Consider the following 25,779-nt stretch of genomic DNA (forward strand, 5'->3'; position numbering starts at 1 on the left):
GCGACGTGCAAGCTTCTGTCAGGAGGCGTCTCGTGTCCGGTTGTCTTATTCTGTGATACGAGCAGCTGTAATTCATCGGGGGTTCATCACTCATATAAAGACGGCGACGTTCCCGGCCTTCCATTCCTCACCTGCCAGTTCGAACACATCCATGAGGAGAAGCTGCGTTTGCTTGTCTGTCCCCCACTTGGACAGAAGGCAGTGTCGGGCCGTCCTTGTAAGTACTGAGGGGCCCTGAGCAGTGGCAGCCCTCCCGGCCCAGCCTGGGGCCGGGGCCTGGGCCGACGCGTCCTCACGGCTGTGACTGCCCCTCAGCCACAGCCACCGCCAGGCGGACGGGCCGCCTTGTGTCGCAGTGTTGCCATAAAGTCTTGAAAGCAAGTCAAGAGATGTGTTTGAGGTAAGATTATCTGAAATCACTGGTAGGCCAGCTCTGCCACCCGCAGTGGTCTTCTTCCTACAGAATGACAAACCCCAGGAGGCACTGAACTCCCCTGGGTCTTTAACTCCCACGAATGGAGCTGGGCCATCTCCTGCCGGTCTGCGGTCGGAAGAAGGAGGGAGCTTGACACCTACGACAATGAACAAGTGCCTCCAGCTCTGAAGACGCTGTTTCCAGTAGCAGCTCGGCCAGATAGTTAGTCTGCCTTCCTGACCTGTTTCTCTCTTTCAGCAAAGACAGGGTTACCCTGGATAAGGGGTGAGATTTTTTGTTGTGTGGCTTTGAAATAGTGCAGACTGAGCCAAGAAGTCAGTGGGGGATTCAGACCGAGCCCCTGGAGGGACCAGACGCTATTTCATTCGTTCGTGTATTGCTAGCAGTTAGTTTTAACGCTTGTGTGGAGCAGTGCCTGACCAACTTTTACTAGATTCCAGCGTAGTTCCCTGACAGGATGTGGGGGGGACCCTGGCCTCGACTTACAGCCGTATCTCCTTGAGACGGGCTTTTCCTGAACCAAACCTTCGTGACAAGTTGGGAGACGACTCTTGGACAGACTCGCCTTCCTCCCTCTTCCCCCGCTAAAGCCTTGGTTAACCTAGGAATACATCTTATTTCTGACCTAATCTCAAATTTAAACCAAAAGCAACCTCTCCTTTTCCCCACATACACACACCAGTTGAATTTATCAAGGCAGCTGCTCACTGAGATTTCCACATTGGGTATAAATACCACCAAAAGAAAATGGAAACAAAGCAACGTTTATTGCATGTGAAAAGCAGTCACATGGAAATTAATAAGGGCCAGGAACAATGAAAACATACATTCTGCATATTTCCTGTCCTGTTCCGGAAGCGGATGGCTCACTCTTCACTCTCGTGGACCACCATCTGGGGGAAGTGGGCATTCTTAGTTCTGTCAGGTGGCAGAGAGGCATTTCTGCCTGCTCCCTCCCCCAGTGAGCATCTGGGGCGGGCTTGCTTGCGTATCTCAGTGGGACAGGGGATGTTCTCTGGATTTCAGAACGCACAACTGCTCACGTGGAGCAGTCACCCCACCTGAGACGGGCCCTCAGAGAAGGAGCCCAGGTGTCTAGGAACCTACACGTGCAGTGACGGGGACTGGCCCGCAGAGGGCGCGCGAAAGCACCCCGCCGGTTCCTCTTGAGGACGATGCTAGTGGTGCTTGTTTTATGGCAACTTACAGACCTGGGTTTAGCCCGGCTCTTAGCTCAGTGGCTTTATGCAAATGCTTTCCTTTCCTGAGCCGGAGACTGACCAGCTCTAAAGTCGAGGGTTCTCTAAGGTCCTTTCCAGCTCAAAAGTGTTTCCATCACCACGGGTTCCGCCCCTGGAGCCGCATCCGCGGCTCCCTACCCAGGGCTTCGGAACACCTACCCGGCTGGAGGTGAGGTCGCGGGTCTTGGCGCGAAGCTTATTGACTTGAGATTCTGCAATATCGGCCCGTTCTTCGGCCTCCTCCAGCTCATGCTGAGCTTTTCGGAACTTGGTGAGATGGGCATTGGCTTGTTCATCCTAAAAGCAAAGAGCCGGGCGGGTAAGAGCAGCGTGGCCTCTCCTAGAGCTAGTGGAGAGGAACAGACCAGGCGCCATGCTAGGATCGTTCTGTCTGACTTACGGCCTCCTCAGCCTGCCTCTTGTAGGACTTGACCTTCACTTGGAGTTTGTCTACCAGGTCCTGTAACCTCAGCACATTCTTCCTGTCCTCTTCGCTCTGAAAGAGGCCATGGGAAGGTACTGAGACAGGAGGGGGCAGACGGGCACGAGGTCCCGCCAGTCTTCTGGGGCTAAAGAGTTTCTTCCTGTTTCTTGGAGCGAGGACCCAGGGTGGTGTTTGCATTTGACAGAGAAAGTGCCGTGGGGTTTCCACTTACCTGGTAAGTTAACTCCTTGACCCGCCGCTCATATTTCCTCAGGCCCTTGACAGACTCTGTGTTCTTCTTCTGCTCTGCCTCAAGCTCGAACTCCAGCTCTCGGATCTGGGGAAAGGGTTAGGAAGTTAGCCTGGGGCTGGAGCATGAGCGGGAGAGGCGGGAGGGCTGTCCTCTTTGCTGGAGTCCATCCCGCAAGTACCCGCGTCTCCAGCTTCTGGATCTGCTTCTTCCCGCCCTTCAGGGCCAGCTGCTCAGCCTCGTCCAGGCGGTGCTGCAGGTCCTTCACCGTCTGCTCCAGGTTCTTCTTCATCCGCTCCAGGTGGGCGCTGGTGTCCTGCTCCTTCTTCAGCTCCTCGGCCATCATGGCCGCCTGAAAAACAAATCACACCAAGCTGTGGACAGAGGTCAAGTGCCTGGAGCTGCCCAAGTCTGGGTACCCAGAGGACCGGAGCCACGCTAAAGACAAAGGACAGTAGGCAGTGTGATGATTGGAATCTGTGAAGAGCTACACCCGGTATGTAAAATAAGAAATGAAACCAAGGGCTGATGGAAATGATTTCTTCCCTTTTTAGTTTAAAAAAAAGTTTAGGCCTCCTAGGGACTGTCCCCCACCCCAAGGAAATTCCTCCTTTCATTATCACCAATATGTGTTTCCAGAGGAACCCGGGACCTGGAGGAGACTGGGTTGCTGCCTAACGTCATGGGCCTGGGGTAGTGAGGTTAGAACCGGGCTGTGGGTAAACAGAGCAAATTAGTCACGGGGTCGTGTTCTCCATCAGGCAGCAGGCGGCGCTGTGGGAGCCAGGGCACAGGGCCAAGGCCTCAGAGCAGGGAGGTCAGGGGCTGGTGGGAGGTGACACTTGGTGAGATCCTGACATCTCCGGGTCTTATCTGGAATCAGTCATCCATGGAAGGAAAGAAGAGCATTCCTCTCTGCGGGCGTAAGAATCTAATCTAATCCCTTCCGGTCTTTTTTATCCGTACTCCATCTGTCTCATGTCCACTGTTTAAGTGTGTGGGAGGGGACACGCTGAGGGGGAGTGGGGACAGACTTCACACCCCTTGTGCCCCAGGGAGGCCCCACCTGTCTAATGGGAACTTTCTCGAGGCGGTGGGGGGGGGGGGCTTTGGTGAGATAACAGTTGGTGGCAGCCATACAGAGCAGCAGGGAGCCTCACGTCTGTGATGGCCTTCTTCGCTTTCTCTTCAGTGTTCCTTGCGTCCCTGCTGGCATCCTCAACCTCGCTCTGGAGCTGCGTGATGTCTGTCTCCAGCTTCTTCTTGGTGTGGATGAGGCTGGTGTTCTAGGGCAAGAGAAGGGGGGGTTATGCAGGCGTGTCTGAGGCTGGACTCTCCCCTCCCCTGCCCCATCCCCCTCCCCTCACCTGGGTGTGCAGCAGCTGGACGCGCTCACTGGCGTCCAGGAGCTCCTGTTCTGCGATTTTCCTGCTCCTCTCCGTCTGCTCCAGGGAGGCCCGCAGCTCCTCCACCTCCGCCTGCAGCAGGTTGGCTCTGCGCTCCACGATCGCCAGCTGCTCCTTCAGGTCCTCCTGGCCCCGGAGAGCGTCGTCCAGGTGTAGCTGGGTGTCCTGGCCAGAGAGTAAAGGCAACGTCTGGTTGAAGTGGAGCATCAGGACCATGAGCCCAGCCCACAGCTCTGCATCTCTGAGGGCAGGAGAGGCTTCCTAGCAGGGAGCGCTCACACCTTCAGCTGTCCCTGGACGCTCCTGAGGTGTCTGAGGGTCTCTGCGGCCTGGCGGTTGGTGTGGCTCAGCTGGATCTCAATTTCATTCAGGTCCCCCTCCATCTTCTTCTTGATCCTGACGGCCTCGTTCCGGCTCCGCACCTCGGCGTCCAGGGCACTCTGCATCGTCTCCACTGCTCTCTGGTAGTTCCTCTTCAGCTGCTCCACCTCCTCGTCTTTCTCCGCCATCTTCCTGTCGATTTCTGATTTCACTTGGGTCAGTTCAAGCTGGATTCGGAGGATCTTGGCCTCTTCATGCTCAAGGGCAGCCTTTGAAGATCAAAAAGAGAAGAGAAATGGTGCCAGTGATGGGACAGAGCCCCCTGTAGCACCCTCCAGGGTTGTAAGGCTTCAGTGGAACATTCATGACTCTAACTCTACAATATTCAAAACTATCTTCTAAAACGATTGTTTGTGTGGGAGGTAATTAGGAGTATTTGTTTTTAATGGAGGTCCTGGGGGTTGAACCTGGGACCTCGTGCACAGCATATGCTCTGCTACAGAGCTGTACCCTCCCCCACCAAACTCACTCACCTTTAGTGCAGAAATAATACCTGTTTTATTACCATTTTTATTATACTAACAACAATATTTATATCATCATACTTAAGGTACTTTAAAGATTTTTTTAAATTCATCTGAAATTTTTGTGAAATCTCATTTTTCAGACCTATCTTAATGTAATGATTTTCTCCAGTAGGTTCAAAATAATTCACAGGTATTATTTCATGCGATTTGATAGGAAAGGAGCCGGCATTAGGGCTGTGACTTTACGGAGGCAAGAATTAAGACACAGAGAGGGGCCCGCTGGCCTCCCAGGTGGGAGCTCCGCCATCCCCGTGTCTGTTCCCACCGCTGCCTCCCCACATCCGCTCACCTCCGCTTCCTCGAGAGCCAGCTGGATATCAGCCTTTTCCAGCTCGATCTGCTTTCTTGATTTCTCCAGTTCATGGATGGTTTTACCATTCTCAGCAATTTGTTCTGTGAGATCCGCTATCTCCTCTGCAAAGAAAGACGTTCCGATAGCATTTGAGTGCCTCTGCTCAGGTTTCCAGGTGGAGTGAGCACCAGCTAAGTGCTTGTAATGAGTTCATCACAGTTCTAAGGATGCGGTTTCTCAGAGATAAGGTACAGCACACAGAGACTCAGAAATAGCCCCTCAGCTGGCGACACTCCTGTGCGTGTGCACCAGCCACCAGCGCAGGGCTGCAAGCCCCACGTCGCGCCCACCACCGTCCCACGCTCTGGCAGCTGTGTGAAAAGAGGTTTCAGACAAACTGCTTACGCTCTAAATTCTTATTTTCTCGTTTCACAGTTTCAAGTTGATCTAAGGCTTCTTCGTAGGCATTTTTCAGTTTGAAGAGCTCGGTGCTCAAGGAGCGGGACTCCTTCAGCGATGCCTCCAGCTCCGCCTGGCTCTCCTCGCACTTCGTCTTCCATTCTGCCAGCACCTGGGGCGTGGGGTGGACGGCACCTCTGTTAATTAGCTCTTGTCCTCCAGGCTTCTAAGTATAACCAGTGAAGGTAAACACAGAACTGGGGCCACCCTCGGCTGTGTCTCTTGTCTGGCTCCTTGTTCCTCACTGTTGACTAACCAAGATTTTGTCCCACAGATTTACTCCAGATTGGTAATTGGTCAGTAACAACTGCCATCACCCCAAAGCAGTGGGTCCTCTGAGAGGGAATTAGCCGGGCATAATTGCCCTTTTCCTAATGTGAGAATGGCCCTGTGCTTCTGAACACTTCATTAAAACTTCGGTTCAAATCAACCCTACCTGTCATACTAAAGAGGAGGCTCCCAGAAGGCCTCTCAGTGGGACCCGAGTCAGAGTCCCACATTGGCCACCCAGACAGACCAGCCATATGGGGAGCAAAAATGCTGGGGGCTGGACAACATGGCAGAAAGTGGTCTATCTCCACGGACAGTGCTGGGAAGGGCCCTCCCCCTGTCCCGCTCCCATTTCATTTACAGATGAGGAAACTACAGCCCAGTGGAGTTCAGGGACTTGCCCTAGGTCACACTGCTCCCGGGGCAGCGTCAGGGCTGGTACCCCTCTTCCTGCTTGCATGACTACCTACCGGGAACTCCCACATCACCGCATCCCACCTGCAGGGGGCTGACCCCCCACCTTGTCAAAGTTCCTCTGCTTCTTGTCCAGGGCGGCGGCCAGGGAGTTGGCTCTTTCTACATCAACCATCAGATCCTCCACCTCTGCCTGCAGCCTCTGCTTGGTCTTCTCCAAGGAAGCACATTTAGCATTCACCGCCTCAACCTGCTCCTCAGAATCTTGAAGGCGCTGAGCAAGTTTTTTCCTTAAAGAACGTGAAAGAAAAGCAAATGCTGTTTACGTTTCAGTCCTCTTGAACACTGGTGATTCCTGCTTGATGAACAGCAATCTATGTGATTCAAACACCCATTTGCTTTTCCAAGCCCAGGAGAACTTCCCATCTGCTAAAAATCAGTGATCGATAACCGCCTTATTTCTAACCAAGATCACAGTGGTTTGTCCTGATGAAATGTGCGGACACCCGGTCCCTCTAATGGCACCGCGCTGCATTAAAACACAGAAGAGATGGGGAAACATCTGGTAACAGAACAGATTTGTTCCCAAGCAGTTCTAAAGGCAGTGTGCCCTGTGTCATTTTATCAGTTAGGGGTTCCAGTTCTCCTAAAGACAAATCGAGTTGCGTACTTGGCCTCCTCCAGCTCCTCCGTGCGCTGGATGGCGTCCGTCTCGTATTTGGTCCTCCACTGGGCCACCTCGCTGTTGGCCTTGGACATCGCCCTCTGCAGCTCGGCCTTGGCTTCCTGCTCCTCCTCGTACTGTTCCCGCAGCAGGTCGCAGTCGTGGCGGGAGGACTGCAGGGCGTGGGCCAGGGCGTTCTTGGCCTGCAGAAGCCAAGAAAGAGGACAGCACCCAGTGGACTTGTATTTTAGTGTCATGTGCGTGACACAATCCAGTGGCAGCCTACTGAACAAAGCTGCGCTTTGTTTCTGCATGTGTCACTTGAAAACTGGGTCAGAGGACCAGGCTGACAGGTGATCTACCTTGCTCTCTTCCTCCAACTGCCTCTTGAGCTCTTCTATCTGCTGCGTAAACACTTGCTTGCTTCTGGAAAGCTGCGACACTATGCTCTCCTTTTCTTCCAGTTGTCGACTCAGCTCACCTGTGTCCAGGAGGAAAATGATTTAATTTTACTCATTCGTCAAGTCACCAAGTTTCTATTGTGTGTGAGGCACTGTGCTGAGATCTAGGGAGAGTAAACTGTAAGGTGTGGTCCTTTCCTGGGGGTGAAGGGACATGTTCATGAAAAAGAAACTGAAACACACCCTGAGAAGACAGTGTTAGAAACTTCTAGAAGTGTGGAGTGACTCTGTCAGTAAACCTTGTTGAGAATAATTGTAAATTTAAACATTAACCCCCGAAAAGTCCCGTCAGCCCTTTCAGTGCCTGGTGTTTCCAGCTGTTTGTCGATTTGTCATTGGGGGAGTCCTGCATCCCTCGGCCGCGTTCCTTAGGACGTTCTATCTTTAGCGCCTTGAGGTTGGACTCCTGGGTGGCTATGGTATTAAGTATATACGGTATGTAAGTTCTGGCCTATATGCTTATGTAGAGGTAAGAGTGGGGAAGAAGGGTGGGGGAGAGGCCTTAGAACTCCAGAGGTGGATCCCAAGATCACGGTGCAAGTGGCAACTAAATGTCTTTCCGTCCTTGTCTTGGCTGGGCCGCTGGCAGCGCAGCGGTGCGGCCGTGCTGACGGGCTGGAGGACCGGTGCTGGGGAGCCAAAGCCCCGGGGTCGTCCCGTGTGTTTTTATCACGCGCCGAGGGCCTGTGCAAAGCGCCCATGCTTCTTCCTTGTCTAAAATGCTCCCCTGCAGACAAGTCTGAGTTGGGTGACAGCAAGACGTAGAAAAGCCGTGGGACTGGGTTTCTAGCCCTGTTTCTGCCCCTTCCAGTCTTTCTGAGGCAAGGCTGTATGCACTTTGAAAGAGCACAAACCAGACGGTAGTGTGAGCCGTCCCTCCTCCTCTCTCGTTCTCCTGGTCTCGCAGTGCTTCTGAATGGCCCTGCCGTGGGTTACTCCAGCTGCCTCTCTTGAAAACATGCTTCCCTAGAAATCCTCCCCCAAACACCGCCTTCCCTGCTGACCGGCTGCCCTGTCCGCTGTCTGGGAGGTGCGGCCCTGCCCGCGGCCTGGCGCTCACCAGCCTCCGTCTGCAGACGAGACTTCTGCGTCGTCAGCTCGCTCATGCTCCTCTGAGTTTCCTCGTTCTTGCCCCTGGCCTCGCTTAACTGATCCTCCAGAGTGCGGCATATTTTTTCCAGATTTGCCTGAAGGGTTGAGAAGGGGGAGGGGATTAAGTCAGTACTTAGATGGGAAGGACCCCAGGGGATCCGGCGCCCTGCAGCCCCGGCACCTTGGATTTGGAGACGGTCTCCACGTTGCTGGTGAGGTCGTCGAGCTCCAGCTTGAACTCGCTCTTCTCCTTCTCCAGCTTCTGCTTGACCCTCTGCAGGTTGTCGATCTGCTCCCCCAGCTCGGCCACGCTGTCCGCGTGCTTCTTCCTCAGCGCGGCCGCCGTGGCCTCGTGCTGCAGGGTGGCCTCCTCCAGGTCCCGGCGCAGCTTCAGGAACTCGGCCTCCCGCTTCTTGTTGAGCTCGATCTGGGTGGAGGTGACGCCGCCCGCCTCCTCCAGTCGCTCGCTCAGCTCCTCCAGCTCCCGGGCGTAGTCGCTGCGCTGTTTCTCCGTCTTGGCGCGGGTCGCCCTCTCTGCCTCAATCTCTTCTTCCAGCTCCTCGATGCGAGCCTGTGAGGGCAGACGGGCCCCAGGGGACTCTTGACTTTGAATGTCCAGGACGGGCTAGTTTCCATTCCCATTAGACAAACCCACTCTTGGGCTTCTCCTGAAGAAATGCAGATGTTGCTAATTTCCTTTGATACAAATTTTTCCTCCCTCAACCTGGTCAGCACCTAAGATATCATCCATTCCAAGTACATGTTGGAAATACTTCAATTATATATTTTGTTTAAATTTATGGAAACATTGGTCACCACTACTGCATCAGCCTAGCAGAAAGGAGACCAGTGATGCAGGCCGACCTGTGGTCCCGCCCGCCAGCTCTAACTCCTGTACGACAGACACAGCCGCCCACTGTGCGTGACCTCGTGTAAAAGAAGAACCCCAAGCGCCTCCTACCTGAAGCTCTTTGATTTTCTTCTGAAACTGGAGGCCCAGAGTCTGCTCATCTTCCACTTTGCTTTGCAGTTGACCGTACTCAAAATCCTTCCTGTGGAGGGAAACGCAGAACACGTGAGGGTGAAACGGCCGGGACCTCGCACTGAGCTCGGGGGCTGCGGGGCCTACTTCTTGAGCCTCTCATCCAGCTGCTGCTTGTCGTTCTCCAGATCCAGTATGGACTCCTGGGCAAGCTTCAGGTCTCCCTCCAGCTTCCTCTTGTTCCTTTCCAGGTCCACGCGGAGCTTCTTTTCTTGTTCCAGGGAGCTTTCCAGCTGCAAGAGGCACCATTTCCTTTTGAGAACAAATGCTTTGAACCAGAGGATTCCTCTTCCAGCCCCAGGTCCAGGATTCCTGATGAGCATTATTTACTTACATCGTCGACCTGCTGCTCCAGCTTGCTCTTGATTTTGCTCAGAGAACTGACTTTGTCTTCTTCAGCTTGGAGGTCATCCAGGGTCTGCTGGTGGGCCTCCTGGAGGGCCTTCTTCTCCCTGGTTAACTTTGCAATGGTTTCATCCAGCCCAGCAAGTTCCTCAGTAAGGTTTTTAACCTAAGAAGCAGCCACAGGCCATGATTAAGAAGAGATCAAGTTGCACTTGCAATGACCACGTCAAGCTGACCCTCGGAGAGCGTACCTTGTTCTCTGTGGCGTGTTTCTCCTTTTCAACCTTGGCCAGTGTCAGCTCAAGGTCATCTATGTCTTTCTTCAGCTCTGAGCATTCGTCCTCCAGCTTCCTCTTCTTGGCCGTCAGCTCAGCGTTGATCTCTTCCTCATCCTCAGCTCTCTCAGTCACCTCCTTGATCTTGGCCTCCAGCTGGAACTTGGCTTTGATCAACTGATCACATCTTTCCTCTGCATCCAACAAGTTTTCACTTTCCTTTAAAAAAAAAAAAAAGAACCAAGATTTCCTTGAATGGTTTAAAGATAAGGTTTGTAACATTTCAATACTTTATCATATATGAAGTCCTTTATGAAGCACCCCAACTAAAAAGCAAAAATCCTACCAAAAATCCAGTTTTCTTAAACAATCAAATCTATAAGGAAAGTTAAAAAAAATAAAAAAGGTTCCTAAACACATACAGCTTGTACTTGGAGCTGTAGGTCATTCTTCTCTTGCAGCTAGGGTCACCAATTTTTCCTCCAGTTCCTTCCTTTTTGCCTCTGACTTGGCGAAGTTCATCCTTGGTTTTCTGGAACTCTTCCTTCATGGTGGCCATCTCCTTCTCGGTCTCCGCACTCTTGAGGAGGGGCTTGATCTTGAAGAAGAGTTTCATCCAGGGCCAGTGCTTGACGTTCATGAATGAGCGAATGTTGTACTGGATGCAGAAGATGGACTCCCTGAAAACAAAGCATCAGTGATTTCTGGAGAGACTCCCCACTTCTCCCGAAGAGCTCGGGTTTGAGCACAGACCCCACGCCACCTTCTCTGCACCATCTTCTGGAACTCCACACGCATGAGGAACCCTCTGCACACAGCTTGTGTCCGCGTGATCAGCTTGGCCAGGCGGTCATCCCGCATCTCCTCCAGGGTTCCCAGCAAGCCGGCCTTGAAGAACACCTGGAGGAGAGGAGGAGGATTCGGGTCGGTGTTCTGCAGAAGGCAGTCAGGGACTGTAGGCCAGCATCTGTCGGAGCTGATGCAGTACCTTGGTGTGTCCAAATTTGTACTGAGTGTGGTCAATGTCAATGGAGGCCAGCAGCTTTTCACACGCCTTCTTGCTGTCGATGAACTGCCCCTCAGGGATGGCACTGGCATTCAGCACTCGGTATCTGCCGTTGTCGACACAGAGACAAAGACAAACTTTGGAGACCAACTGGTTCAGGCAAGAAGGCCACAGTCCAGAGAGGGAAGGAACGTTGCCCTTGGCCATACGGCTGGATAGTGGCCTGGAATCTAGGCCTACTCTTAGACAACATGGCAGAGAAAGACCTGGCCTATCAGCTAAGCCCCTGAGAAAATGGGGGGAAGGAAGCATGTCTCCCTTGGCCAAGTGGTAAGTCAATCATTTTACATGGAGGTCTGTAACTGTTCTGTTGAAACAGGTGTATTTCTCCCTCTCAAATTCCAGCATTTGCACATCTCATTAAGAAACATGTGGAACACTTCTTACGACACACCTTTGTTTAAAGTCCCCGTAGAGGATCCTGTTTGGGAAGCCCTTCCTGCAGATGCGGATGCCCTCCAGCACTCCGTTGCAGCGCAGCTGGTGCAGGACGAGGCTGTGTTCCATGGCCCCTGAGAAGAGAAGCAAGAAACGTCAGCCTCACACGGAATTTCTTAAAACCTGTGCGCTGGCTACAGAGCCAGCCCATGCCTTACCCGGGGTTTTGGTTTCGTTGGGAATTATACAGCGCACAAAGTGAGGGTGAGTCGTTCTTAAATTTGACATCAGCTTGTTCAGGTTTTCCTAAGAGAAGATTAAATTTGACAGTAAGCCTATACTGTAGGCTTTTACAAACACAGAGACACACTGTGGTGAAAAATAAGAAATATATTTTAAATGCATCATAATTCTAAGGAATAATGATATCATTTAACTCTTTCTGTTAATAGTCCTGTGGCTTGAGGTGTAGACAAATAACCGCTACAGCCGTCTTTTGCTTCACAGTGAGCCAGAAACGAACCAAGCACAAACTAACCAAGTACAGAGCAGTGGTTTCTGCAACACGAAACAGCCCTCCTCCAGAAGTAACTGGAGAGAAGGATCAGGCTGCACCAGGAGCGTGAGATGCTGCTGCCTGTGACCTTCGGGCAAGTCAGAAGGTTTGCACGGAGGCCTCCCAGGCTGGCCAGCCAGCCAGGTGCAGTGTAAAGTGATCATTAAGCTGAATTCTGGCGCTCCATTTGTTAGACTTCATCCGTGTGCTGTCACTGCCGCCCGCCCCCTCTAAGTGACAGAAACCAGATGAAGACCACATCACTATTCTTGGCCAAGCCAAGTTTACATCTCTGCACTACTCATTTTGAGACGACTGATAATTGCAAGCCAATTACAAGCAAATAAATTTGTATTTTTCTTACCCTGAAAAGGGCAGAGACAGTTTGGAAGGAAGAACCCTTTTTCTTGGCAACTTTCTTCTTTCCACTGTCAGCTGAAAGAAAGAAAAGATGGTGTCTGCTGTTAGCAGACCTACTGAGATGTTTCAGTCCTGCGGACGGACTGAAGGGAGAATATGGATACGAGGCCCTCCCTCTGCGGAGTCTGTTACCGTCCGCCGTAGCGAAGGTGGCGTAGAGGTGCGCCAGGAGCCTGTTGGATGACTTCTGGTACAGCCCGACCACCGTCTCGTTCAGGGGGTCCTTGTTCTTCTCCAGCCAGCCCAAGACGCTGTAGTCCACGGTGCCCGCGTAGTGGATCAGGGAGAAGTGGGCCTCGGCCCGGCCCTTGACCACCTTGGGCTTCTGGAAGTTGCTGGACTTGCCCAGGTGCTGGTCATACAGCTTGTTCTTGAAGGAGGTGTCCGTGGCCTTGGGGAACATGCATTCCTCTTCCAGGATGGAGAAGATGCCCATTGGCTGAAAGCAGACCACAACACAGAGTTACAATTCTATTTAAGCATTTTTCTCTGTCTGTGTAATTAAACAAGATGCAGTGAATAATCGAGCTGTCACAGAGCTTGATTTCTGCAACATGAGACAGACCTTCTCGATGAGCTCAATGCAGGCAGCCAGGTCCATCCCGAAGTCGATGAACGTCCACTCGATGCCCTCCTTCTTGTACTCCTCCTGCTCCAGCACGAACATGTGGTGGTTGAAAAACTGTTGCAGTTTCTCGTTGGTGAAGTTGATGCATAGCTGCTCCAGGCTGTTATACTGACGCCAAAACACAATGTTCACATGAAAGTTAGGCTTCTTTTCAAGTCAAAGACCCATCAGCCTTCTCGAGCTAACATATTTATGCGTTCGGATCCCATCTCCTCCGTGGAGTGTTCTCCGAACTTCCTGCTGGAAGGTGTCTCTCCCTCCTCTGAGTCCCAAGGCCCGAGCCCCTCCCGGGCACTGACCGCCGCTGCCCTGTGTGTAGCTCGTCCTCTGTGTGCCTTACGTCTCCTTTCCTCTACAAACTTGCAAGCGCATCTTTATATTCACCGGCACGTCTTATACCTGCTAGACGTCAAATGTATACTTTGATGAATGGCTATATGCTTCTAACCCAGAGCCAGTAGAGTATTTATGAAATATTGCAGGACTGGCTTATTATCAACTTCTTCTCTGTGTTTCTGGTCTCCCTACATCAGTAACTGCGGTTTTTTTTTCCTTTTATCTGTTTGATGATGTCTTTAAAATTCCGCTTGACACAAGCCTTCCCCCTTAATACAAACCCTCCCACATCCTCTTCTACATGATCCACCCTCCATCCAGTTTTTCTCCAAGATGTGATGCTGTGACATGTGGACTGCCTTGACATCTTGAAATGAAAACCAACCGCCTGTACAAAGCCACATGAAAACATGGATATAAGTAACTCAAACCTCAAAGATCTCAAAGCCTGCGATGTCCAGGACGCCAATGAAGTGCTGCCTTGGTAGCTTGGTGTCCAGCTGCTGGTTGATGCGTGTGACCATCCACAGGAACAGCTTCTCATAGACGGATTTGGAGAGCGCGTTCACAGCATGGTGAACCTATTAGGGATGGGTCAGCCAGCGAGTCCCAGGCAGTGGCCATCGGGTGCCCCTGTCCCTTTCCAGCCTCGTGGGAGTCACTTACCTGATCCACTGTCTGGCCTTTGGTAACATACTCATTCCCGACTTTCACTCTGGGGAAGCACAAAGCTTTCAGGAGGTCCGACGAGTTTAGGCCCATCAGATAGGCTGTCTTGTCAGCCACTGGCAGGAAAAGAAGGTTGAATACAAGAGAAAACCTCTGATGGCTGGCCAAGTGGAAGACCCACTCTGAAAGTCATCCAGGTGTTTCAGCGCTTGGCCAGCTCGTCTCCGTGCAATCTCCATTCTGTGTCTCTAAACTACTTATCGGTGGCCGGTGGGAGCTAAGTCACTCAGGATAGGATAGATTTTATAAAAAGGCAGCATTGGGTTCCAGAAAATCCTGGTCACTTGTCTTTGTATCTGAAACAGGATCATTCTAGTGACTCAGCAAATGGGGCGGGAACTGAGCCTGTAGGCACCTTAGCCCTGGAGAGGTCGCCTCTCCAGGCAGAAGCAGGATTAATCACTGTCAGAAGAGGCACCGAGTGATCTCGGCTGAACGGCCCCCCCCCAGCTCTGGCACCCGGCCCCGCCGCGGTGGGTTTGTACCTTCGGTGCCGTCCGGCTCTGCCTGCTCCTCCCGCTGCTTCTGCTTGAACTTCATGGTCCCGTAGTGCATCACGGCCCCCGTCAGCTTGTAGAGCCCAGACTTCTCCTCAGGGGTGAAGCCCAGGATGTCGATGGCGCTCTGGCATTGGAGGACGGCACGTCAGCTGGCTGCCAGCAGTGGGGGAGTCCCCCCACCTCCCTCCAGGTCCTACTCACATCTGTGGCCAACAGCTCCTCGGCATCGTCGATGCTGGCCACCAGGATCTCACCCTGGCTGATGAATGGGTAGTCATAAGGGTTGGTTGTGATCAGCAGCAGCTCTGCAATGATGAACAGTTAGAGGAGGTCACAAGGACGCAAAGAAAACATCTCCCTGGAGGCTCTGAGCTCCTGTATTCTGGGCTGAGACTTTGCTAAGTGCAGAATTAGAATCTCCTTTAAACAGCCCTCGTACTCAGGCTGTGGCTGTGGCTGAATATAAAGCCTGTCCATGCAACACAGGCTAAGAACCCCTGGGAGAATATTTAAATGCAGACAGCACGTAGCAATGTAGGCTGGCAAAGACTACTAGGGAAAGGCTGGCCGAGTGTGAGCCAGGACAGAGCCCACGTTGAGGGAAGTGCTGGTCGTTTGGTAAACCACAGTCTTTTCTAAAACCTCTTGGAAGGCTGCAGGCCCGTTTCTGGGTGGGCCCAGAAGACCGTGTACATGGCCCGTTAGGTGTGGAGCAGCGGGCAGGGTGGACATCCACAAGCTCAGCCGGTTTTGCGTTGGCCTCAGTGTTTGGTGAAAGGTGGTTTCTGTGCCAGAACACAAGGGGGCGCTAGAGGACAACTAAACAGCTGTTCAGACCGGCTCCATAAACCAGCGCGCAGGCAGCGGTGGCTTAGTCTTTTACTGGCCATTGGCATCTGTTTTTCACATTGGCACGTCACCGTTAAAGCAGCCACATCCCGTCCCTAAAACAAACTTCCTCTGCTGGCCGTCGGGTCACCTCTGCATAGACACAACTACTCTCTGGTCATCGAAGGGCTGCAGTGCCCAAGACCTGCCCCTCTGGGGAGGTCCTCACCTATGAGCTCAGGCTTCTTGTTGGAAAGAATCTGGTAGAAGATGTGGTAGCTTCTCTCAGCCTTCAGCTGGAAGGTCACTCTCGATTTTTCCAGCAGATCTAGGGACACAAACACGGGACTGTTTTCCCAGTTGCTCCCCTGATGTCCTGAGACATCGTCCGATCCCAGGAACCTACTTACACGTTTCAATGTCTGCAGAGGCCAGCTTCCCGGTGGTACCAAAATGGATCCGGATGAACTTGCCCTGTGGGGGAAGGGAGGGGGTGTGCCCGGACTCCGCGTCGTCTTACCAGCCTCCTGGGTAGCATGACTGGGGGCCTTGTTCTCCGGGAATTTGCGGTTAAGTATGTCGTCCTCTCTCCTTGCTCTTCCCAGTTTGCTGGGCCTCCTCCGTCCACCCCCTTGTTCTGCACTGCCTCCCCCCCACCCCTCCCCGTCCAGTCAACAAAGTTAACAGTGAGTCTGACCAAGATGCAAATCAAACCATCCCTCTTACAGGGTCCTTCAGTAGCTTCCTGAATGAAACCCACAGCCCTTCTCCTGGCCTCCACGCTCGCATGCTCCAGGCCCCTTCCCAGTAACCCTAGCACACGCCCTCGTTCCTGAGCTGTCTACGAAGGTATCGTTGTCCCAGCTGTCCTGTTGACTTGTTTCCTTTCTGCTGTCCACCCCCAGGCCCGCAGGCTCTCTCGCCTACTTGCAGGCCTCAGAGGAAATCCCAGCCTGACTGAACGCAGACTCACAAAGCGGGACGAGTTGTCGTTCCTCACGGTCTTGGCGTTCCCGAAGGCCTCCAGCAGCGGGTTGGCGCTGATGATCTGGTCCTCCAGAGTCCCCTGGCGCAAGGAGTCAAGGCAGGAAGAAGCCACACCGTGACTGTGGGCTCCGTCCTCCTCGCACCCTGGTGGCTCCAGCCCCGGGTGACGCCAGTCCCTCCCTCCCTGACTTTCCAACCTGAGGCTCAACCAGGTCACCAGCTCATCTCACTCAGACCACTCTGACCACTACTGTGTTTGCCTCTAGTGGGGTGTCTTGATTAAAACCCCTTTAACTCTTCCATTCCTTGATTCTCCAGTCATCTGTGTTCATTTCATACTGTTGTTATATATTCGTTTCAAAGGCAAGTAGACGCTACAGCTCTCTCAAATTGGTGTGTGTGAGCTGCTCCCAAACTGGCCTTTCTGAGTGGAGCCTGCAGGCTTACGTTCCAGGCAGTCACAGGATCTGGTCCTTTAGTAAGGTCAGCCACATACCGGCCGTCCTTCAAGATTTTAAATCCTGGCCTGCGCTCCCTTCCTTGAAGAGGTGGGATGCCGCCTCCCCACGCCCCCTCATTCTGAAGTTAAGACAGAGCTTAGCAGCGGAAGCAAAGCCTTCCTCTCTCCACACCTTCATTTTGGAGTCCTTCTTCTTGGCAAGGTCTCCAGTAGCTGCAATTGTTGCAAAGTACTGGATGACACGCTTTGTGTTCACCGTCTTCCCTGCCCCGGATTCTCCGCTGTTCGGGTTCAATGAAAGAGAAAAAGAAACAAGTCCTGTTAGTGTAAACGGGCCCCCTGAGATGTCACCTGAGCCACATCACACACACACCTACCAGACCAACGTGAGACCCCGCGGAGAGGCAGGGGCCCAGGGGAGACCGGCAAGCGGAGCTGGCCCGGACGGGGAGCTCCCTTTCCGAGGCCTCGCACGCCTCCTGCCCGCCCCGTCCACCTCCTCATCACAGTCTGCGTCGTTATCAGAACACAGCGAGGGGTAGCCCTCCCTCCTGCGCTGGGGACAGAGCCACAGCTATAGAACCGCTCTGCGCCTTGGACACTTACGTGATCAGAATGGACTGGTTTTCACGATCTGCCAAAGGAAAACAAGAAAACAGCATTGCTGGCAGCGTAGAAAGAGCCCCCAGTCCTCCTCCACGTCTCGAGCAGTCAGAGTTTGCCGCGCAAGCCCCTTTCCCACTGCCATTCTGTTTAGTCCCACGTGGGAGCACGGAGAGACTGAGACAGGCTCAGAGGTTAAGGCCCCGCTTACAACCAGCCAGCAGCTTCCCAGCTATTAGAAGTGGGAAACAGTTGACCTCTGTTTTTGGTTCACAAAGATGTCAGTTTCATATGGTATAACCCACATTGTATTAAATCCAAACTCCTCACCAGGGCCTAAAAGGCCCTAAAACGTCTGGCCTCTTTTTCCTTCTTTAAGCACTTTTACCCTCTGTCCTTTGTGTGGCAGCTGCACATGGGAGCGGGAGGGGGAGGGGGCGGGCCCCTCCCGGAGCCCTGCCCTCCCAGGCTTCCTCCTTGGAAACCTACCTGTGAGCATGAACTGATAGGCGTTGTCAGAGATGGAGAAGATGTGGGGCGGGGCCTCCTGGCGCTTTTTGCCTCGGTAGGCCGCCACCACCTCGGGGTTGTACACTGGCAGCCACTTGTAGGGGTTGACGGTGACGCAGAACAGGCCCGAGTAGGTCTGTGGGAGAGTGAAAGACACATGTGTGCACGTGTGCACAAAGCCCACGCCTTTTGTCATCTCACTCTTCTTTACAAGAAACTTGTAAAGGAGGCAGGATACAATTTCTCGTTACAGACGAGGGTGCAGCCGACCTTGCACAGCTGGTAAGTGACGAGGCCGGGACCCCACCTTGGCCCGGCTCGTCCCCCAACTCCAGCCTCCTCCTTCCAGCCCTCTGCCCCTGCCCCATTCATCTCTGCTGTCTCCTCTTCCATCACCCGCCCCCCTTTCTTCCTCTTCTTTTTCCATCCCCCTCTTTTGTGGAGCAGCTTAGCCAGACACTCATCCTTCAAAAGCCCATGCCCCCCACAAGCGTGTCCACCCCCACCCCGGACGTCCCAGGAACCCCGCAGACGTGAGCACTCACGTAGATCATCCAGGAGGTGTACCGGTCCTTGAGGTTGTACAGCACGGCCGGCTCGTTCAGGTGCGTCAGCATGGCCATGTCCTCGATCCGGTCGAACTTGGGGGGGTTCATTGCAGTACACGTCCTCTGGCTTCACCACCAGGGTCTGAAAGGGAAGGGGTGCAGTGCGCATCTAGGGTTCTCTGTGCGTCTTGCCTGCAGCCGTGGGTATCTGTGTCCTGTGCCCAGATGAGAGGGAGAACGCGTGGGAGGAAATGCCTGTTTGACAGCCCGGGAGACAGGGCTGGGGGGCGGCTTGCGTGGTGGTGGCAGGGTGTGATATTGTTTCCATCACTCAGGGCTTTTGTTTTTCCCTGTCTCCAGCGAGCCTGAAGCGAGGGGAGGATGACAGAAATGAGACGGGGGGGTCTCTGGGCAGATGCGGGGATGACGCAGGCATGGGAGCCAGCGGGACCCTCAGCCCAGCAGTGCCAGCCGGGCCGAAACCCAGCTCTGGCAGCTGATGGGTCTTTGCTGTCTACTCAGCGAGCACGGCGGGTCCACTGGTGTCCCTGGGGCAGGGACAGAGAAGGAGGCAGGTGGCTTGGATCTCTGGTCTGGCTCCCTGAAAGCAGCTCTGAGCTCCCAGCCCCTAAGCCCACATCTTGTCCTGTTCAGAACCACCCCCCTCAATGCTTGAGAGAGAGAACCCAGCCCCCTCCCCTTCTGGGGCTGGAGCGTCACAAGCCAGGAGAGGGAACCACGGGGCAGAGCAGGGGTCCTGGGCACTGGTGGGCACCTTCGTGCTCCCCTCTAGAGGAGAAGCCCCCACCCCAGCGCCCTCAGGCTCCCCGCACTGGAGGCCTGGGAGCCGGGCTTCTGTCCCTGTCTGGCCCTCACCACCTCCTCTCTGAGACCACTTGGAAGATGGTTGGTTTCCTGGTCCTGCCTCTGGGCAAGGTGGCGTGAAATGTGCCTTCAAGCAGGGGTTCACTTAAGCTACCATGCCCACCAGCCCTCCCCGTGAGGGTCCAGAGTATCTTAGATCATCTTCATTACGTCTGTTCTGTCTCCCCCAGGCTTTGTGAGCCTGCTCTCAGCTCCGTCATCTGAAATGTGCCACCTGCCACCCTCCGGAGCTCAGTGCCTGCAGTGCCGCAGGGCAATTTCCCTTCATGCCCAACCCAATGACACTACTTCCTTTATTTCTCTCTTGTGGATTCCACCCCCCCCCCTTTTTTTTTAAAACTTTTCTTAGAGCATTTCCAGATTCTCCTGGTCTAGATTCCAGAAAGTAGTGAAGTCCAGAAATCCTCTGAGCACTCCCACAGTAGCCTGGGCCAGAATGTCGTGGGCTACACTGCTTATCGCCTTTGTGAGATGGGAGGGCCGCTATTTCACACTGCGCTTGTGGGCGCTAGGGTCCCTCACCCGCTTTCCTTAACCTCCTCAGTCAGATAGCTATTGCTAGATCAGTTAGGAAAAACACAGGCCACCAAAGTAGGGTGTTCTAAAAGAGGTCCTCCTCCTGGGGCCTCCCAACCCCACACCCTTGGGATGCACAGAGCTGGCCTCCTCTGACCTAGAGTGACATGAACATTGACAAAGGCACCTGAATGTGAATTGCTTTGAGCAGCCACAGCCAGGTTCTTCTCCCACCCTGTAACCTGAGGCCAGTGTTCGCTCTGCTCTCTCCAAGGACACCTGGGAAGCTAAGGCAGTGACGGCAGGTGAGGCATTCCGGAGCCAGAGCCACATCCGGGAATGGCTGGGTGTGGGGCCGACATGCAGACTGGGCAACTGGGAGGAACAGACAGGGGCGGCCAGCCTGCAGGGGGCGCGGACGAGGCTTACCCTGTTGTCTTCCGTTTCCACCGTGACCTTCCCATCCTGGGTACTCTTAATTTTCCCCTTGGCGTATTCTTCCTTTGAGTCGACCACGAAGCAGTAGGTTTTGGCATCAAAGGGCTGGTTCTGAGCCTCAATCCTCTCCTTTTCCGACTTGCGGAGGAAGGGAGCGGCTATGCCGAACACTTCCATTTCAGTGTCGCTGCTCATGGCGTCAGCTGGAAGGTGAGCCCTCCCGGTGAGCCCCGGAGGCGCCAGCCCTGCCCCCCAGGAGCCTCCCTAGTGGAGCCCCACCCACGGGGAATCAAACAGGCGCAGTTCCTGCGCAGGGGGCACGGAGCACGCGCAGCCCCAGCTCTCGCACTCGCTGGGGCTCGGCGCGGCGCGGGGACCCTAGAGCTGGGCGCAGCTCTTGGGACTTCACTTTCCTCTTCTGTAAACCCAGGTGCTGCCGAGGGCAGATTTAAAAATAAACACCATCACAAATAAACGCCATTTTTCAGACAGTGTGCTCGATGGTAACCAGCTAAGGAACTTTGGAACCATTTTGATTCAAGGCAGCTACCTCTCTGCACAAGGAAAGTGGCTCTGCTTCCTTCGGTTCTGTCCTAAGAACAGCAGTAGCATCTGACCTCAGCGTCTGTTTGGAAAGTCTCCCCAAGTGCTCCCTCCTCTCCTCCTCTCCAGCCTAGGTTGTCCTGCTCAACGCTCTACAGGACTTGTGCTCCAGGCACTGGACGTGGGAGGGACTGGTCCCCAGGAGACTTCCAAGCCAAGGGACCTGACCTGCTTTCTCACCTGAAAGTCACAGCCACAGCAGGACAGCGGACAACAGCAGCCGTGGGAAATCGGATCTGCAATAAAAACGCAAAAAGCAAGCTCAGGACACGTGGGAGTGTCTGGTTCGGTTCTGAATTGGGTCTTGATGGATTCACTAAATAAGGACAAGGACTGGAGGGGAGGGTATAGCTCAGCGGCAGAGTGTGTGCTTAGCACGCACGAAGTCCTGGGTTCAATCCCCAGTGCCTCCATTAAAACAACAAACAAAACACTAATAATAAATAAACAGACCTAATGACCTCCCCCCAAAAAAGACGTTTTTTTAAAAAAGGGTAAGGACTGATAACTTGAAAAGAGCCTGACCTCAGAGGCAGGCTGCAGGAGCAGGTGGGACTCGACCCACCGCGGAGCCATTAAGGCAGTAAAAGCCCCCATCCGCCCCACACCTGGCTCCTCCCAGCCCACTACGGCTCTGTCCTCACTCTGCAGATGCCTCCCATTCAGGGCAGCAAGGACAGAACACTGTTTAAAAAGCTTTTGGACCAAGCCATGGTCAGGCCCCGTCTCCGTGAATGGGGAGAAATCTCAAACTGACCAACTGACACACAGCCAGCATGGCCTCGAGGACAGACACCTGCAGGGCACACAGCCCAGGTCGGGAAGGTGAGTCCCCCTGGCCTCGCACAGACCAGAGAGGCCAAGGGGATCGCTGGGCCGTGGTGGACGGGCCGTGGTCAGGGAGCATCGAAGCGGCCCTGCCCAGCAGGCACTCGAAGACGGGGTCGGGGGAGGGTGGGAGGAGAAAGCAGGGGCTAGAGGGGGCGTTTGGGCCGGAGCACTAGCTCCACATCTAACTCATCCTCACCGAAGCCGGGCAGGGCCGCACGCGGTGGAGTCTGGGAGTCGCGTGAGGGGCGCAGGGACTTACCTCTGCCCACGGCGCAGCTACAGAGGGGCAGCTCCCGGGGCTTTTATAGCCCCCCCGAAGCCCCGCCGCTCAGCCCTTCTCTATATTTGGAAAGAGGGTGACCGACGCCACAAGCTGAGCCGCAGCGCCTTCCTCACTTTTGGTCACTGCCAAGGGAGAGGTATATATAGAAATAGGCAGGGTCGGCAGCCGCCCAGCTGTAGAAGGCTGGAGGTCTGAGATGCCTTTCTCTGGACTTGGGGCTGGTGTGTCTTCGCGCAGTGCGATGGGACAGGCTCTGGGGGGTCCCGCCTGACTCCATCCTGTGCGTGCCGCGCTCGGAAATCAGTGTGCGCCCTGGGGACAGCGGGGGCTTAAAAATCTTTATCTGTGGGAAAAGGGATGAAACTGAGGACACAAAAGTTAAAAATCCTCTTGGAGTTTTGAGCAAGACTTCTTGTCACAGCACAGGGTTGTGACAGGACTGTGCCTGTAAAACTTGTGCCAGGAACAAGAACAACAATAACTACAACAACAATAATAATCTCCTCCTCTCACTGTGTGACGCTGTCTCATTAGTGTCATTGTTAACTTGATCCTTCCCTAAGCGCCAGCAGGACCAACAAGCAAATTAATGACAGGGAGCTATCCCACCAGCCAGAATCCACAAGAGCAGCTGCTTAAGGACCTGCTGCTATTAAGCTACATCACCGCTTAGGAAGGACCAGCTGCTGCCTGAGGGGGGGCAGGGGAGGGGGTGCCCCGCAGAGAAAGGGGGGCGAGGGGTGTCTAGCAAGCGTGGTTGTTTCTAAGTCAGGGCGGGAGACACAAAGCCTCAGGAGAGGAGTGAGGGTGCGACTGAGGCTCTGCCGGCCCCAGTTCTCCTTTATGTTTGTTAGTTTTTCCCCTTCTTGCTGACAGATCTTTAGGTGGGCATCCCGTGCTTCATTCTGAGTCATGTCAGCAGTCCCCACTTGAGAATGAAAACTGCCCCTCCCGACGGACCCACACCAAGCGCGGACACAGAGGCCACTGGAAGAGGCGTGGGTGGGCAGGCGGAGCAGGGCTTTTGTCCCCGAGATGCAGGGACATTAATTAAACACCCGCTGTATGCTGGCCCTAATGCAGAGCACGTTGAGAACATAAAGAAATGGGAAATGTAGCCTTTCTCCTTAACACGTTCTAGGACACAGGGTGGGTGAATCATTTTTGAGAGTTAGGTGATTTTAGCTCAAAGCACACATTTATGAAGTGCCTGCTCTGTGAAGGCCAGGCAGGCGAGTGGCCACCAGGGGGAGAGTCAGAAAGCCCGAAACCTGCCCGCTGTGGGCTTGCTGCACCTCACCACCCCTCCTCCAGCTGGGACCGACAGCCCCTTCCCTGCAGCCCCTCCTCCTCCAAGAAGAGAGCCCGTTCCTCCGAAAGGGTCCACCGTGTTCTGAGAGGGACTGGTCTCCTTGAGGTCCTGCCCCACCTGCCCAGTGACCCGTCAGTCCAAGTCTTTGTGCCACCGGCCGGCCATCTCCCTGGGAGGCCCGTCAGGACAGGTTCGTGTCACCTGTGGGAGCAGGGCCTGTGGCAGGCCCCGTGGGGCCGAGGGGCAGTGTGAGGGGCCCGGGCTGCATCTCAGGTGGTGACACATGCAGGGCTGCCATGGCAGGGGGAGGGGTGCTGGCAGTTCCTTCTTAAACACCCAGAGTTGTTGCTGGGTGGGGTTTTGTGGGCCACAAAATAAGGCCCAGTTAGCTTTTAGCTTTTGTCATCACCAGTTTACCCGCCTCCTGTACAACCATATTCATACCCACCTCCAGGAAACTGCGAGGACGTTTCCCATACGGGATTCCTTTGAGTTCCTCGTAAAACATCACAGGTCCCGCTACTGAGCCCAGTTCGAGCTCTGAAAGGCTGGCGCCTCCCACGCCGGCTTTCCCCGAATCACCACCCCATCCTGCTGCCGTCAGCTCCCTCCTTGGGCAGTCGTGGAGCATCCAGCGGGGAATCTTCGGGTCCTTTGCTGGGCAACCTGCTCCTGCACATGAGGAAATGGAGGGTGGGAGGGTGGGAAGCCTGCCCGAGGCTACAGGAAGAGGGTCAGAGTTGGTGAGGAGGGTGGAGACACCGCTCTCCAGAGCCATTTTAAAACCAGAGATCAGGAATGAACAAGGACTGCCGTTTGGGCAGTTCTCCGTAGGGAAGGGAAGCACTGCACGTCCAGACGGCCTGGGCCTGAATCCCACCGCTCACCATTCACCTGTGTGATGGCGAGCCCCGCGCCCGACTTCCCTGGGCCTCCGTGTTCTCCTCTGCAACATGGGGGTGATGCAGCTGCCTCGCAGACGAGTTACACGCGTCCGTAGGATATTAAAATGCCAGGCGCGCATGCCTGGGGCTGTGGGCTGCACGCTGTAGATGTTAAGTTTTCCTCTGCATCTGGAGGTTTCCACGTGTTACAGTATGGTGGGACTGGTTGTCTTGATGACCCTGAGGACATCATAAGGGATTTGTTTTATTGAGATGAGGAGGGAGAGAGGGACACATACGTGTGTTTTTTAAAGAGGTTTCCATCCAGAGAGGGAGAAATCTTAAAGGAGAGGAACTCTTGGTGCTCAAATAGGCAGCTTTTGGGGGCAACCGGGTCCTGGGCTGCTGTGGAACCCCTCCCCCATCAGCGGGGGACAGATGACTTTGTATATTATTAGCCAGCTTTATGGGAACAGGAGGAGTCCTCGTTCCTTCAGCCATCACTCGGCTAGAGCTAATCCTCACCGCCAGGACACAGAACTGCATTTATTTCTGGATGCGCTGGAAAAACATGTATTATGTCTCGGGAATGTGGGCAGCTCGGGAGGCGCTAATTGGAGAGCAGCTGAGCCCCCTTCCTGGAGCCGGCGGCTTCCCCTGAGCTATTTTCCTCCACTTCTGTTTGATGTCTGCTCCCATGTGGACACGGGGCTGCTCAGGACTGCTTTCTGCCAGAGCATGAAGTCACCTCAGGAGCAGATGCCTCCAGGATCAGGTGCCTTCTTCATGGCCACGTGAGGGGGATTAGGTGTCACTGGGAGCAGGGAATTCAGTTATTCTGAGCCAGGACCATTCCCTGCCACTGAGGTGCGGATGGGGGTCTTAAGCCAGTGCCCAGAGCCCCAGGTGGAAATTCAAGCAGAGATGGCCTGTAAATCTCCTTTAATTCAGTTCAACAAACATCCACTTTCCCCAGCTTTCTATTATGAGCAACGTCAAACGTGCACATAAGCACAAAGCATGGCACCGAACATCCAGGGGTACAGTGTAGTTGGACTTGATGTCAGAGCCATGTCACGAACCACCTCACTGACTGTACGAGAGGAGTTCGGGGAATGGATGGTTCTGGAAAAATGTCAGACCTCAGCCTCTACGTGGAAGGGACAGCTGGTGCTGAAAGGTGACCAGGTAAAGCGAGGATTCCACACACACACTGAAAGACGGAAGGAGAGGACCAAGGATGAGGGTGACAGGAGGTCTCAGAGACAGTCGCCGGCAGTGGGGAGATGAGTCCCATACCTGAGGTGGGACAGGTGCTCTGCTGTCACAAGTCAGCACGTGACTGAGAAGACGCCCTGTGCTTGGGAGCCTGGGGTGACATGACTGAGCCGGGGAAGAATGCTGTGAGAGGGACAGGGGGAGACAGGCATTCCGAGGGAAAGGAGGTTATAAAGAGCAGGCGTGGCCCGGGGCCCTGCCAGGGGATTTGGGGATGGGAA

The 25,779-nt window shown here is 54.2% G+C and overlaps 1 protein-coding gene across 1 annotated transcript; it reads right to left on the reverse strand.

Moving 5' to 3' along the window:
- Positions 1-1,184: 1,184 nt before the first annotated feature.
- LOC102510919 (myosin-3) lies at positions 1,185-22,182 on the reverse strand. Its single transcript, XM_032498790.1, is given in 44 exon segments — positions 1,185-1,329; positions 1,837-1,974; positions 2,078-2,173; positions 2,334-2,438; positions 2,533-2,703; positions 3,512-3,637; positions 3,719-3,922; positions 4,039-4,347; positions 4,955-5,079; positions 5,363-5,528; positions 6,207-6,390; positions 6,771-6,967; positions 7,127-7,245; positions 8,286-8,412; positions 8,499-8,888; positions 9,279-9,369; positions 9,447-9,592; positions 9,694-9,870; positions 9,956-10,198; positions 10,402-10,437; positions 10,439-10,489; positions 10,491-10,659; positions 10,743-10,879; positions 10,968-11,091; positions 11,440-11,557; positions 11,642-11,729; positions 12,344-12,414; positions 12,532-12,838; positions 12,965-13,135; positions 13,795-13,944; positions 14,030-14,148; positions 14,578-14,716; positions 14,794-14,897; positions 15,650-15,748; positions 15,831-15,894; positions 16,394-16,486; positions 17,040-17,148; positions 17,474-17,501; positions 17,960-18,116; positions 18,526-18,639; positions 18,641-18,670; positions 20,359-20,570; positions 21,151-21,206; positions 22,061-22,182. Coding segments are annotated over 42 exon segments (5,823 nt in total). The 5' UTR covers positions 20,563-20,570; positions 21,151-21,206; positions 22,061-22,182; the 3' UTR covers positions 1,185-1,302.
- Positions 22,183-25,779: the final 3,597 nt, after the last annotated feature.

The sequence above is a fragment of the Camelus ferus genome, chromosome 16 (genome assembly GCF_009834535.1).
Source record: "Camelus ferus isolate YT-003-E chromosome 16, BCGSAC_Cfer_1.0, whole genome shotgun sequence".
NCBI classification, from domain to species: domain Eukaryota; kingdom Metazoa; phylum Chordata; class Mammalia; order Artiodactyla; family Camelidae; genus Camelus; species Camelus ferus.